General features: G+C 39.5%; 1 protein-coding gene across 1 annotated transcript in view; it reads right to left on the bottom strand.

Annotated features, from left to right (window-relative positions):
• The window catches only part of LOC139158870 (stimulated by retinoic acid gene 6 protein-like), a 43,381-nt gene continuing 27,643 nt past the window's right edge, over positions 1–15,738 (bottom strand). Inside the window, exons 10-18 of the mRNA XM_070736210.1 lie at positions 14,676–14,814; positions 14,142–14,217; positions 13,621–13,702; positions 9,931–9,979; positions 9,722–9,839; positions 7,359–7,478; positions 6,433–6,596; positions 3,122–3,268; positions 1–2,381 (exon numbers count right to left, since the gene is read on the bottom strand). Of these exons, the coding sequence (XP_070592311.1) occupies positions 2,287–2,381; positions 3,122–3,268; positions 6,433–6,596; positions 7,359–7,478; positions 9,722–9,839; positions 9,931–9,979; positions 13,621–13,702; positions 14,142–14,217; positions 14,676–14,814 (990 nt within the window). The 3' untranslated portion in view covers positions 1–2,286. The remainder of the gene's footprint in view (positions 2,382–3,121; positions 3,269–6,432; positions 6,597–7,358; positions 7,479–9,721; positions 9,840–9,930; positions 9,980–13,620; positions 13,703–14,141; positions 14,218–14,675; positions 14,815–15,738) is intronic.

Raw genomic sequence — 15,738 nt, 5'->3', positions numbered from 1 at the left:
CCAAATACTGTGTTTATTTGTTTAATGTACAGCATACAAGGCCAGGAAAGCTACAATGTTATGCATGCAGTAGAAATCCTGGCAGCCAACAGTTGCTAGTCCATTTGTTGCCTACACCCAGCGCACCACAAGAGGGCGAACTAGCTTCACACCAGCTGGCCTCCAGTGTTCTCAAAGGAAATCAGCTCATCTGCCAATCACTTCTGGGCATATCCAGCACCGGTGCAGAATGAAGCCAGCAGTTTCCCACCACTGAAATGGTGGTACTTAATACAGAGATACTGCTTTTGAACTGCTAAGTGGGCAGAAGCTAAGAACAAGAGATCAGAACTCCCCCCATCCTGCAGAGCTGGACTCTAAGCACCAGAGTGCTGAAAATTGCTCAGCACATCTAGCACCATTAAACCTCTGCGCCTCTATGTCCCGTTTCCAAATAAAAAATGTTTAATGTACATAGAAACATACAAGATTGACGGCAGAAAAAGACCTCGTGGCACAACTAGTCTGCCCTTATACTATTTCCTGTATTTTATCTTAGGATGAATATATGTTTATCCCAGGCATGCTTAAATTCAGTGACTGTGGATTTACCAAAGTCTGCTGGAAGTTTGTTCCAAGGATCTACTACTCTTTCAGTAAAATAATATTTTCTCACGTTGCTTCTGATCTTTCCCCCAACTAACCTCAGATTGTGCCCCCTTGTTCTTGTGTTCACTTTCCTATTAAAAACACTTCTCTCCTGAACCTTATTGAACCCTTTAACATATTTAAATGTTTCGATCATGTCCCCCCTTTCCCTTCTGTCCCCCAAACTATACAGATTGAGTTCATTAAGTCTTTCCTGATACGTTTTATGCTTAAGACCTTCCACCATTTTTGTATCCCGTCTTTGGATCCGTTCAATTTTGTCAATATCTTTTTGTAGGCGAGGTCTCCAGAACTGAACACAGTATTCCAAATGTGGTCTCCTCTATACAGCGGGATCACAACCTCCTTCTTCCTGCTTGTTATATCTCTAGCTATGCAGCCAAGCATTCTACTTGCTTTCCCTACTGCCTCACTGCACTGTTCACCCATTTTGAATTTACAAACCATCAACAAAACTGAATGGTTCCAATGTGTTTAAATGCATAAGTCACTTCCCACAAATGACTTAGATATTGTGGAACGATGAGAGATCGTCCACCAGTTCAGTACAAAAGAATTCAGCTGTGAGGCTCCTATGCAATTGATCAAAAATGGTATAGGCAGCCATTAAAGTCAAGTATGCTGGGTAAACAATAAGCCATTATAAAGATCAGCATGTATTAAAGTAAAAATTGCTTCTAAACCAACACAATGGCTGTCCATATTGTTTGGAGGGGGGATCGAAATCAGACTTCCTTCCATTCACCTGCACAGATGGGAAAAGTAATTGCCATCTCAATTTATTACAATCCTTTTCCCCCCTCCTACATTGCTCTATAGTTAAGTTCATTTCTCATACCCAAAGGACAGTTGCAGCACAAATGATACTGAAAAATTAATATTCCACGGCAGGCAACTGCATTTGACCCCCAGGAACCTTTTTCCATTACTTTAACACCTTCTATCCATATAGTTTCTTAACTATTCTTCAAGTGAACGCATACAGAGACCCACACAGACTTCTTATGCTATTCTGCCCTCCTGTGGCTGTTTGTAATCATTGCAAGTTGAACTTCATAATATAGACTAGCTGTTTGGACAGTATCAACCTCTATGGTGTAAATCAGGCATCCTCAAACTACGGACTGCGGGATAGATTCAGCCCACCAAAACCATTAAAATGGCCTGTGTGGGACCATAAGTTTGCTCCATCCACATCGCCACACACACCTGCCGGCCCCCACCCTTTGGCCAAGTTTAGGACTTAGGTTTGCGAGGGCCGGCAGTGCTTCTGGAGGGTGGGGAGGTCAAAAAAAGGGTGGGGGAGGCCCCAGAGAGCTTCCATATGCCTTGCTTTCGGCCAGCAGAGTGCTTCTGTGAGGGGGGGGGGGGGACAAAAACACTATCCACCCTATTTTTTTTTGTAATGCTGATGACCTCTCCCTTCGCATTTAATAATTGAAATGAATGGAGCCCGAATATTCCAAAGGAAAGTGGCCAGCCACAGGAGCAATCATAGTTGTCCGAATCCAAATCAACTGGAAATGGGTTTCAATACATAGAAACAAACAGGCATAGTCAAGATTTCATCATCACCCTATGCTGACTACCAATGTAATCACATGGAAAGGACATGAAATGTTCTGCCTTCATCGATCCTCATTTCGGCTTCCTGTGTGCAGAGAGGCCGGGATTCTTTAGAAGGGTATACAGCAGCAGCCATCTTGTCCTGGCCTTCTTCGACACCCTAAAATCTAAAGGAGAAATGGATGAGCATTTACTTTCCAGTATCCTAGTGATTCTTTATTTTATTTATTCATTTGTCCAATACACAAATACATAGGAAGAAAAATAGACATGTAGTAATATATATAAGGGTAAAGTGAACTTAGAGGAGAGGATATATGAAAGAAAGAAAATATATATGATAAGTGAGAGAAAGGAAAGACAATTGGACAGGGGACGAAAGGCACACCAGTGCACTTATGTACGCCCCTTTAGCAATGGCCAAAGGCACCCTGGATTCTGACTTCACCCACCTAACTAGCACAATCTAGATTTTTCTAGCTGGCCCTTATCTGACTCACAAGGACCTCAAACCTCATAGTCCCATAGTTATTACAAGCACTGATCTTGAAGGCTGAAGAGAATGGAAACTGGGTGTCCAGCAGCTCTGAAGATCAAGACCATTCTTGTGGACCCAAACTCTCTATCTTCACGGCTTAGGCCACAGAGGAAATGTGCAGTCATTTAAGGCACCCTCCTACTGGCTTCAGGTGAGGCAAGCATTTCCAGTACCATCATTCCCCCTTTCCCATCAACTATGTTGTTTGAATGTGGCAAGGATTCCTAATCTTCGGACTATTTAACGAATGCAATGAATTCTGTCGTTTTCTATCGTCTGTTTGTTAAGCTTTATTTTCAAAACTCAATATTCTCCTACGTCCTTCATTTACTGCAACATAAACACAGATCAAACCGCTGCGGGGTTTACCTGTTGATTGATCGACGTGGCAAGAATATGAGTTCGTTTGATGCTGGTTCTCTATACATTTGGCTGCAAGGTGGTGGCCAAAGCAAAGAAGAATAGGATTGGTGTGATAGTGGTCCATAAAAAGCATCCCGATCCATGTCTTGTATCCTGCAAAGGAAATAGCAATCCCTTTAACTTGGGAAGAAAAATTCAGCTACAAATGGGATCGGATGGCATTTCTAGAAGATTGCAGTTAACTATAGACAAACTGATACATTCTTTAGTGAAGTTGTAAATTCCAGACAATGAGGTTAAGTAGTTTATGTGCTTTCTGTGAGATTCACCCATCTCCCTCAAGAGCTACTCAACTGTTTCCTCAGTGAAAGGTTATGGATGTCAGCATAGTTTTCCGGATGCTTCACTCAAGCTCTACCCTCTTCCCAAAAGGGAACATCCGACTGGGTGAACTTAAGTCTCATAGAGTCAGGACTTGAAGGCACATCCAATAAGAAGGACATCAGTAACTAACTACAAGAAAGGATGTTGAAAGAATTCCTTGCAAGAACTGATGCAGGTGCAGACAGGTACAGAGATGGTTCTGCTCTGAATTTGTTTGCTTGCTTATTTAAATTTATTATTATTATTATTAATTAATTTATTTATTTATTTATTTATTTATTTAGATTTCTATCCCATCCTTCTCAATTGACTCAGGGCGGCTTACAGCATAAATACAATACAAAATGTGTAGAAATCTAATACTACAAATCATTATCTTAAAAACACAATCATCCACATTCATCCAGCAATTTAACCATTTGTGGTCGGGGTTGGCTCTTAACACTCATGGCCCCCATGCCTGCCCCTTGCAAAATTATGGCCGCCCACTCCAAAGGACTTATGGCTATTCACTATAAAAGATTATCTATCCTCTCTCAACTGAACGTGGCTTCGAGGTGCTGTAGGCTCTTCACAGGAGCCAATCGTAGCTGTGAGAACAACTGAGGATGATTAATTAAGGGATTATGATACCATGGAAGATTCTGCAAAGAAATCCCGCCTTTGGATCACATTATGTTCTCCACTTTTAGGTTTAGAGATCTGATTTGGATAAGGATGAATTCAAATATACTAGTCTGGCTGGGCTAGTCTACAGTGCCATCTGCCATTGGCCCCAGGTCTGGGTGGCCCTTTAATCTGTGAACTTTTGGAATAACAACTCCTGATCTGTTCAAGCTTTAGTGAAGTCTACCAAATGGCATTATGTGATGGCCATCTCTTCCTTCATACATAAATTTGCGGTAAGGAAAAAATGGCAGAGAAATATGGAGGGCCAAAATATGGTCTGGTCTCAAAATATCTTCCTCATTTATTTATTTTATTTATTTATTTATTTATTGGATTTGTATGCCGTCCCTCTCCATAGACTCAGGGCGGCTAACAACAGTAATAAAAACATTATTAATTATTAAGCACTGCTTGGGAATTGAATTTTACAGACTATTCTCAGTAATCCTCACCTTTCCACCACAATTGGAACCAGAATTTCCAGCAAGAGTGGTTAAGTGAGCCATGTACAATTTTATGATTTATTTATTTTTTTTGCCATAGTTGTTAAACAAATCACCACAGCTTCCCCCATTGTTTTTGCTCATCAGAAACCAGCTGGGTAGATCATAAATGGTGATCACATAGCCATTAATCATAAATACAACCTAGTTGCCAAGCACCCAAATTTTGGTCCTGCAATGAAGAGGATGCTACGATGATTATTAAGTACAAGGCCCGGTTCTTTGCACTCCATTGCAACTTCAAACAGTCGCAAAATGAAATGTTATGTTGAGGAGTGTCTGTAGTTAAATTAGTGGACATCCTTGTCTGACCCCTTTACCAATATATATCTTGTCTGTGATATCGTTATTAACTAATATTTTCGCTGATGGTGCGTTATATAAAGCTCTAATTAGATTGACAAAATGGTCACCCATGTTCATAATTTCAAGTTGTGAGATAAGAAATTGCCAGTGTAAACTATCGAAAGCTTTGTATAAATCAACAAATATGAATGCAACAGGCTTATCAATATTTTTATTATAGTATTCTATAGAGTCAAGTACAATTCTAGTGTTCATTCCAATATTTCTTGTCGGAAGGAAACCATTTTGATCTGCATGTATAATAATATTTAGAATCCTTTTTAGTCTATTGGCAATAATTGTAGAAAAAATTTTATAATCTGAATTTAATAGCGATATGGGGCGGTATGTATGTATATTGTTGTGTTTGGGCTTGGGCCAGCTGTTGCCCCTACAGATGGGGGAGACGTGGCACACAGTGACTGTGAAAGCCTGGCTGACAGCCAGGATGATGTAGCAGACAGTCAGGAAGATGGGGCTGACAGCTAGGAAGATGTAGCAGTCAGTCAGGAAGATGGGGCAGAGAGCCAGGAAGAATTGGCAGACAGTTCAGGGGAAGGGGCTGGCAATTCGTCAGACAGTTTATCCTCTCTCAGTTCGTCTGCAGGACAATACATTAATTTACGCAACCAAAGGGCCTTGCAAAGAAGGGATCGCTTTAAGAAGTAGGATATGCACACCTGGGCTGGGTGTGGTTCCCTTAATGAGGGCTAACGGCATAAAATGGGAACGGGGCCAAGGCAAACTGTGGCTGATTATCTGGGTGGTTTGTGTGGCGTAGTTTGTTCCTGCTTTGAAGTTTCTGCTCTTGGATTTCAACTCAGCGTTGTGGGAGTTGAAAACTCTGGGACAAGCTGCTGCTTTTGGTGCTGTGAATATTCAGAGACTCTTGGAATATTTATGCTCTGTGACTTTTGTATTTGTTGGCTTTTCACTGAACTTTGTAGCTGACTGAATTTTCAACGAATCCTATGTGTTACTCCTGAAAGTAAGGACCATTTGCTTTAGACTTTTTTCTTTATTGTTTAATACAAGTTTGCTGACTAACTATCCACAAGTGTGTCTGACCTTCTTTCCTGGACATTGCTTGAGGCCGGTCAGGCAGAACATATATGGGACCTATTTTTGTCATCCTTTGGAACTAGGGTTATATATGCCTCATTCCATTTATCAGGAATTTTGGCTTCTTCTAAAACTTCATCAAATAATTTGAGGAGTATAGGGTTCAAATTTTTTTCTATAGTTAAATTAACCATACCTCAATAATTAATGAATACTTTGTTCAGGGAAGATATGCATTAAACTGATGAAAGGACACAACCTAAACTGATTTCCTGGTTGGTTGGTTTTTCCATTCAGGGGTATTCAAAGGAACATCTGGTCTCAGACCCCTGAGAAACCCTGGCTCTTACTTACCCATGTCAGCCGCTTCGTAGCCTTTAGGCATGATGGTCCTATCAATGCGGGCAATTAGCCAGGCTCCCAAAACAACGCTGCACACCAGCCGGAAGAGACAGGCGCTCAGGCCCAGCATCACGTTAGAGAAGAACAGGAAGTAATTGAAATTATGAAACACTTTTCTGAAATTACAAATAAATGACCATTGGAGAGATTCAGATTGATTCATTATTATTATTATTATTTATTATTTATTGGATTTGTATGCCGCCCCTCTCCGCAGACTCGGGGCGGCTAACAACAGTGGTAAAACAACATGAACAATCCAATTAATAAAAACAACTAAAAAACCCTTATTATAAAAAAACATACACACAAACATACCATGCATAACTTGTAGTAGCCTAGGGGGAAAGGATAACTTAACTCCCCGATGCCTGGTGACAAAGGTGGGTCTTAAGTAATTCCACTGTCAGGTCCTCATGGATGAAGACCTGACAGTGGAAATCAGGCAAGTGGTCCCTGTCTCTTCCGATTATTTTTTTAAAAATTATATTTTCATCGTTAATTTAATTAGGAAGCATTTCAAAGGATCACTCTTATTAGACATGGAAAAAATATGCTCTTGAATCTGCTGCTATATAATTTGGGATAGCTCCAAGTAAATTAAATTTACATCTAAAATATTTAGATATTTTTTTAATTTTAAATCAGGGCTGTCAAACTCGTGTCCCACAGGCCACATGTTTTAACGAAGGGGGGAAAGTCCCGATATGTCACATGATGACAAGGACACAAGATTGACACCCTTGTGGGTTTTTTTTAAATGATCACTTCATGCGATAACATTCTCATGTACCTCATGAAGTTTACTTCAGTTTCAGAAATGAAGCAAGTATTGTTCCTTAAAATAAAGAACCAAGACATAACTAAGGGGAACTTGCCTGTTATCAAGAGCCAGAGGCTTCTCCTTGTCATCTTGCAAAATCTTTGGCTGGAGAAAAAATTGGCTGGCGGTCACAATCTGCAGCACGATGAAGCTTATGACAATGGCAACGGTCAAGCTGAAGGGGAGAAGGCAGAAATAAGCTGTAGCTGTGGAAGTCTACACCCCCGAGGAAAGAAGATACTTTAATGTACCTCTAGCTCTTTCTTTTATATGTCTTACATGAGAGAGAGAGAGAGATGGCCAAAGCTGAGTTGACCAAAGTAAAGGCAGAATAAAATCTAATAAATAGACACACATGCAAACACACACATATTTTTCTTTTTTGAATTCCAATTGCTCAGACCATCTACAGCTAAGCCTAGGCCCCCTTCCAGATAAATAACTTAAAAAGTTGAAAAATTGAGAACCTCACAGGTAAGACTTAAACAAGGGAAGCAGCCAGGTGGAGTTGTCCTCTAATATTAATTTCATGAATACAGGTAGCCTTCACGTCAGGGTCCCAAGTAAAAGACCCATAGCAAACAGAACTACGAGGCAGGTAGATTCCTCAAAGAACAGTTTTATTGGATATATCATCTTTGAGGCTTCAGTGTTGCCGCCTCGACTTACAACCATAATTGAGCCCAGATTTTATGTCGCTAAGTGAGAAATGTGTTGAGTTTCCCCATTTTATGATTTTTCTTGCCACAGTGGCTAAGTGAATCAATGTGGTTGTTAAGTTAGTAACATGGCTATTAGGAGAATCTGGCTTCCCCATTGATTTTGCTTGTCAGAAGGGCACAAAAAGGGGATCAGGGGACTCTGGGATACTGCAACCATCATAAATATGAATCAATTGTCAAGCACCTGAATTTTGATCGCTTGATCAAGGGAATGCTGAAACGGTTGTAAGAGTGAAAAATGGTCGTAAGTCACTTCTCAGTGCCATCGTAACTTTGAACAATCTGTTGTGCAAACGATCATTGTCTGTTGTACAAATAAATTATTGTAAGTTGAGGACTACCTGTATAAGAAATATATCTTAAGAACTGGCACGAGATCTGAGCTAACTGAAAAAAGTATTCATATGTAAACTATGGAGTCCAAGTTTTGAACCTGTGTATTTGGTCCCCAGAATTAGAATGTCTACATACCCCAAGTGCCCCATATTCATGCTCCAGAGACCCCCTCACTTCAGAATTGTCCTCTCCATGCGCTCCCCCAGACAGTAAAGGCAGTGATGAAATCCATTTTTTTTACTAACAGTTCTGTGGGCGTGGCTTGGTGGGCGAGGTGTGGCTTGGCGGGTGTGGCTTTGAGGACGTGGCAGGGGAAGGATACTGCAAAATCTCCATTCCCTCCCCATTCCTGGGGGAAGGGTATTATAAAATCTCCATTCTCCCTCACTCTGGGGCCAACCAATAATGAATACAAAGAGGAAAGGGAATTAATTAAACATAAGAATAATTTGATAGCACAAGAGAAAATGAGTTGTAATATTAAAGCAATGAAGCAAAATTACTTTGAATTTTCAAACAAACCTGGGAGATGGTTGGCCCATAAATTAAGGAAAGAAAAAGCAAAAAGAAATATTCAACAATTGTGATATGAAAAGGGAGAGTTGCAATATGAACTTGAAGAAAAAAAGATCATTATTCAAAACTTTTTTGAAGTCTTACATAAAGGTGAGGAAATTAGGGAAGAAGACACTAAAAAATATTTGGACGACACGTATCTCCCAATCATGCCAGAGCTGGTACAATGTTAAATGATAAGATAACACTAAGGAAATTTTTAAATATATAAAAAAAATTTTTTATATATTTTTATATAGATATATAAAAAACTGCAGGAAGTATTGGGAGAAGAAATGTTAGAACTATACAATGAGGTTTTAGAATATGCCAAAATGCCAAAGTCATGGGTCGAAGCCTATATAATTCTATGATGAAATCCAATTTTTTTACTACCAGTTCTGTGGGCGTGGCTTGGTGGGCATGGTGTGGCTTTGTGGGTGTGGCTTTGAGGACGTGGCAGGGGAAGGATACTGCAAAATCTCCATTCCCTCCCCAGTCCATGGAGAGGGGCGGCATACAAATCCAATAGATGATAGATAGATAGATAGATAGATAGATAGATAGATAGATAGATAGATAGATAGATAGATAGATAAATAGATAAATAAATAAATAAATTCCTGGGGGAAGGATATTATAAAATCTCCATTTTCCCTCACTCTGGGGCCAGCCAGGGGTGTTATCTCTGAACTATTCAAAATTTCTGCTACCAGTTCTCCAGAACCTGTCAGAACCTCCTGGATTTCACCCCTAAGTAAAGGGCATGTTTTCTGGCAATCTTAGCAAAATCAAAGTCACTTACATGCCTGTTCCCAAACTTTTAGCCATTTCTATCCCCTGACCATGTTTTACGGGCAGCACCAAACCATAAATGAGCATCACTCCAAAGAGGCACTGTAGGATGTGGATGACCAGGTAACCTGGAAAATAAAGCACAAGCAAACAATTGAAAAGGCCATATAAGGGCACTCCACATTAGGAGCATTAGTGAAAACGATATAACATACCTACCCCAAACTAGATAAGCAATTTGCCAACCGGAATATCTTGCAATTGCTCCCTGGCGATGTGGGGGGAAAAAAGAGAGATATTTATATAGGCATTTTGCCAACCAATTAATTTATTAACCAGTTGAAATTTCACTGATTTTAACTGAAATAAAAATGCATGGTTCTTAGACTTCCGGTGGTGACATCACGCCAGTGCGGAGCAAGCCAATGGGGCTCCATTCGGCTTCCATGATTTTTTGTGATTTTGTAGCCTCTGGGCAAGGTTAGCTTTCATAGGGAACACCGATAGAGATGGAAGACTTTGCAGCTCTAAGGGAGAAAGGTGATCTCGTGGGAGAGCAAGAGGGTCCCTGGGATCAGACACAAAAGAAATCAGCCTGTCAATGGCCAATCCGAAGGCGTGATAGTCCGCTTGCTAAAGAGAAAGAAAAGAGAGAGAGAAAACAGTGAGACGTATCAGTTGAAAAGAAATCAATGTGGAAATCCGGAAAATGGAAGATCCTCTTTGTCGGTGGGAAAAAGGTGAACTGAGAAAGGCAAGTGAAAGTACGAGATTCCTAAACAATTGAAAATCAGTGAGTATGTAATGGGAGAGAAGAAAGGAAAGCAAAGTTTTTGCGATTAGAAGAAGAGTGAGGTGTGAAAAGGAACTGAGAAAGTGTTTTGATGGCAAAAGAAGGATAACTGAGGTAGAAGAAATAGAGATTTATTTTACCAAATACTTGGGATGACCATAATCCAATTAAAATAAAATGAAATGGAAGGAGGAAAAAAAATCAGGTGGTCACTTAATCAAAATATTTGAAAAGAAAAAAAACATATATACAAAATACAGAGAGAAAAATAGATTTTTTTTAAAAAGAGAATACAAAGGAACAAATATTGACTCAAAATGTGTGGGATAAAATGAAAGCCTCTTTGAGAGGACTGACAATTGCATACATAGCAAAAAAAAAAATAGGGGGGGGGGGGAAATTAGACAATTTGCATACTAGCCTTAAAGAACAAGAATTACTAATGCAGAAAGAACCATTAAATAATGAATACAAAGAGGAAAGGAAATTAATTAAATATAAGAATAATTTGATAACACAAGAGAAAATGAGTCGTAATATTAAAGCAATGAAGGAAAATTACTTTGAATTTGCAAACAAATCTGGGAGATGGTTGGCCCATAAATTAAGGAAAGAAAAAGCAAAAAGAAATATTCAACAATTGCGATATGAAAAGGGAGAGTTGCAATATGAACTTGAAGAAAAAAAGATCATTATTCAAAACTTTTTTGGAGTCTTATATAAAGATGAGGAAATTAGGGAAGAAGACTCTAAAAATTATTTGAACGACAAGTATCTGCCAATTATGGCAGAGGAGGTACAATGTTAAATGATAAGATAACACTAAGGGGATTTTTAAAAAGTCATCAAAAACAATAAAATTCTAGGGCCTGACGGGCCACCAATAGGAAGTATTGGGAGAAGAAATGTTAGAACTATACAATGAGGTTTTAGAATATGCCAAACAGCCGAAGTCATGGGTAGAAGCCTATATAATTCTAATACCAAAAGACTATTTGGACGACTGCTCAATTAAAAATTATAAATCAATTTCACTTTTGAATTCCAATTACAAAATTAACTGATAAAGGTATGACAAATATAAATTAAAAGATATGTAGAGATAGTTTTATTTTTATTTATATATATAGACAAATGCAAATAGGATGATAGATTGATACAACTAGAATTATAGATATAAGACGATAGATGTTAAGATGTAAATGTATGTAAGACATAGGTAATATACGTTATAAGTTAAAGAGTATATAAGTATACTTATAAGTATAAGTTAAGGAGAGTGAGAGTTACAAAAGCAAACAACGTACACCGATACAGAACACTGTAAAAGGAGCTTATATGGTATGAAGTGTTGTGTTATTTTATGTTATTGTATTTGTGGTTGTTTTTGAATGTTGTTTTTAAAACTGTTTAATATAAACTATTTTTTAATGATTCTTATTCAAAGAACTACAGCATGCCTTTTAACTACCAAATATAATATAAAAAACAAAAAACAAAGCTACCACTCTTTTCTGAAAATTTACTGAAATTATCTATTTTTCCTTCTCTATCATAGAAATGCATAAACACAAAGAACAGTCTTAATATATGATCAAGTATGTCTCTCTTGCAGACCATTATTGTCAAAAAAATAATTACCAATTAAAACTGATACATAAATTATGGTTACTTCCAAACTTGGAATTCCATGTACTTACTGATAATTGATATAGGAGCAAAAGATATAGGAGTACAGTGGTGCCTCTATCTAAGAACGCCTCTACTTAAGAACTTTTCTAAATAAGAACCAGGTGTTCAAGATTTTTTTACCTCTTCTCAAGAACCATTTTCTACTTAAGAACACAAGCCCGGAAAAATTTCTCAGGAACTTTGAGAGCGGCACAAAGGGCCGGCCAGTTTCCTGCCATTCCCCCTTTAATCCCGGCCATCTCGGGCTTTTCTGGGCTGCCAGAGGAGCCTTTTGGTGGCACTTAAGGAGGCTTTGGCAGTCCAAAGTGAACGAAGCATTTTCCTTTCTCTAGGCACTTGGAGAGCGAATAAAGCTCTACCAGAGCCCAGAGAATAGAAACTCTCCCTTCGCTCTGGGCAGCCCAGAGCAAATGGAGTGTTTTCCTTTCTCTCGGTGCTTGGAGAGGCAATAAGCCACTTCATTGTGGTGACTTCCTCAGGCTGCCTCCCATACACCTGGTGCAAGGTTGCCCCTACGAGTGACTGGGGGTGGAAAGGCAAAAGGGGGCTCTTCGCCCCGGCCGGATCAACTTGGCTTCAGCCAAACCGAGGAGTCACCACAATGAAGGGAATGCGCTGACTAAAAAGCAAGCAAGTGAGAGGAGAGGGGAGCCCTTCAGCATGGGAAGGAAGAGGAAGCAGGTAGCAGTAGAGGCAGCCGACTTTCAGTCAAAGGAGCTGGAGGTTCCCCCCTCTCGCCTGCCTTGGTTTCTCTCTCTGGCGCAGTGTATGGGAGGCAGCCTCATGCCGGGTGTATGGGAGGCACATGCTCCTCATTGCAGCCTTAGAGTCCCTCTTTTTTTTAAGCCTTAAAGTTTTAGATTTTTTTGATTCCCCTCACTTCACCATCTTCCTTTGACAGCAACTGTCCTCCTCCTCCTCTTCCTCCTCCTCCTCACACCCAAATTCTGAGCTTTTATTTCTTTCCTAATGGGTTTGCACACATTATTTGCTTTTACAAATTTTATGCATGGATAAAATTGCAAACTGTAAATGCCAATGGCCATGGCTTTTAAATACACAATTATAAGTGAAACATAACAATTTCTTTATACTTTACAATGAGTGGATATTAAGCACTTATTTCCAATCTCTTTATCTTTTGAAGGTCAACAGTAGAATAGAATATTCTTTGCTGGAAATGCAGGCTATTCTTAGTTATTGTAAAATCTGAATATGAGTCTAATGATTAGAAGAACGCTACCATTGTCCTCCAACGCAAAGTGGAACTAGCGAGACCAAATACCAAAACTGCAGGGGGATTGATTACTTTATTAAGTGTGGAAGAGTGTTTGAAAGCATTCTGATTGGAAAAAAAAGATTTTATTTAAAAATAAGTTGGGTATGAAGAAGTTAACCGGTATTAGAGAAAAATAAGAACTTACCACGCTTTGTGAAGATGAAACTTTACTAAATAATGCGGGAAGGAATTCCTTCTGTCCTGCCCGAAGCCTCTTGATATGTTTTCTGGGAGGGAAAGGGGGGACATCAATAGACATTTTTGAGGTAGAATTTCATAACTTCTTTAAACCATATGTTTTAATAGAAGAACCCTGGTCTGTGAACAGAAGATATCCAGTAGAGCAGGGATGTCAAACTCATTTTCATTGAGGGCCACATCAGGGTTGTGTTTGACCTCGAGGGGACTGGGGGGGCGGTATGTCACACCCAGCTCAACATCACTCATGTCAGGGTGCTGGTGGCATCCTGTCCACTCTGCCAGAGAAAACAGGCTCCTAAGCTTTGTTTCCAGCTGTGACAGCCTCCTGCAACCCTCTGCCAGCAAAAACTGCTCCACACACAGTCCTCCTGAGCTCTTTTCGCTGGCAAAGGCACCACGGACAGGACTTTTATTGTTTCCCCTGTAGTAGAGGATCACAAACTCAGGAATAAGATCAAGGCATACCTGTAGCAGGTGAGGATATGGAACATGTAGGTGACACTGGTGAGAGATGCAGAGCCAACAGTGAAGAGCCACACACCTATGGAGAAGCAGCTTTGGTGATTTATTTTGCCCACAATCCCCATGATCAAGTGCCAATTATGTTTCCATTACTCAGTCAGCACAAGCAGGGGGGGGGGGAATAATAAACCTCAGAGTAATTTCTTTTATGCCTGTCTTGATATATCACAGTTGTTTTTCAGCTCAGAAGTTAAACTGATGTACAAATGGAAAGGCAACCATTGTGGACAATACCTATGTATCATTGATAGTAATATATAATAGTAATAATAACAGTAATAAGGACCTCACAGTAAACACTTTGTTTAAAAACATCACCTTTAAAAACTGTAACTATTGCGTTTTTTCCAAATTTGGACATGGAATACATAAAACAAGATTCAAAAAACAATTGCCAATATTAGTTCTGTAGCCAATATTTGCATATGTAATAAATTCAAGATTTAATTTAAAAGTCTGATGCTCTCATAGCTATACCTTCCGTGACTTCAATGAATTCTTTTAAAGATTGGATATCTGATACATTGCTGGCATCTGGAAGCATCTCGTAATTTGATATCAGAATTACCAGTGTACATGAAATAAGCTTGTAAGCATAATATTCAATCACAGCAAACTGGAAAAGAAAGAGAGAAGCAGTTATTTGGTGGTTGTAAACGTGTGTGAAAAAGACCTTGAGAAATGGGCTGAAAAAATGCTGCCTAGGGAGCAGACCTAAGAAAGGGGCATAGTGGACAGAGGAAAAAGGCCAGAAAGGATCCCCTCCCCTAAACTGTAAAGGAAATGGCGGAAGATTTGTACTTTCAAATTTGCAAGATTCTGTTAATGTGGCCAGTGGAGGGTTCCTACTGGTGCGGTCCAGAACACCACTGTCAGGCCAAAATCTTCATGTGGAGTTAGAGAGTTCAGCCTGACACAACACAAGGGGGGATGGGAGGGGTAGTGAGCAGTATTCCCTCTAATTTTTTTTTTGGAGTGGGCGGAAAAGTATAGTGTCTGAGCGGCAGTCCCTTCGGGACTGGGCGGCACAGAAATAATAAACAAACAAATAAATAAATAAATAAATAAACAAACAAACAAACAAACAAACAAATAATAAACCCACCCTGTTTTGCCTCAGAGAATTTCAAAATAAAATACTGTACTGTGTGTCTATAACAGTGAGCTCATAATAGGGCAACTCTATCAATATCAAAATGCCACTTAAATAGTTGAGCTAGTTTCAAACTAGATTTTGATTTTCTTTCTCTCTTCCTTACTCCCATTCTTCTTCTTTTTCTTTTCCTTCCTCTCTTTATTCTATCTGTTTCTCTCTCTTCCTCTCTTCCTCTCTCTCTCCTTCCCTCTCACTCTTTCCCTCTCGGCTTCTGGGCAGGTTTGGAAAACTCTGAGATGATTATGATTTTTAAGTGAGCGATTGCTCACTGCTCAGCTTAGAGGGAATTATGGTAGTGAGTAGTCAGAGGGGAAAGTTACCAGACACAACCAAAGATTCCTTTCTCCAAGCCAAGGTCATCTTTTGTTCTGCCTCAACTGAACA

Source organism: Erythrolamprus reginae, chromosome 2, assembly GCF_031021105.1.
Source record: "Erythrolamprus reginae isolate rEryReg1 chromosome 2, rEryReg1.hap1, whole genome shotgun sequence".
NCBI lineage: Eukaryota > Metazoa > Chordata > Lepidosauria > Squamata > Dipsadidae > Erythrolamprus > Erythrolamprus reginae.
This window is presented reverse-complemented; position numbering and strand designations above follow the sequence as displayed.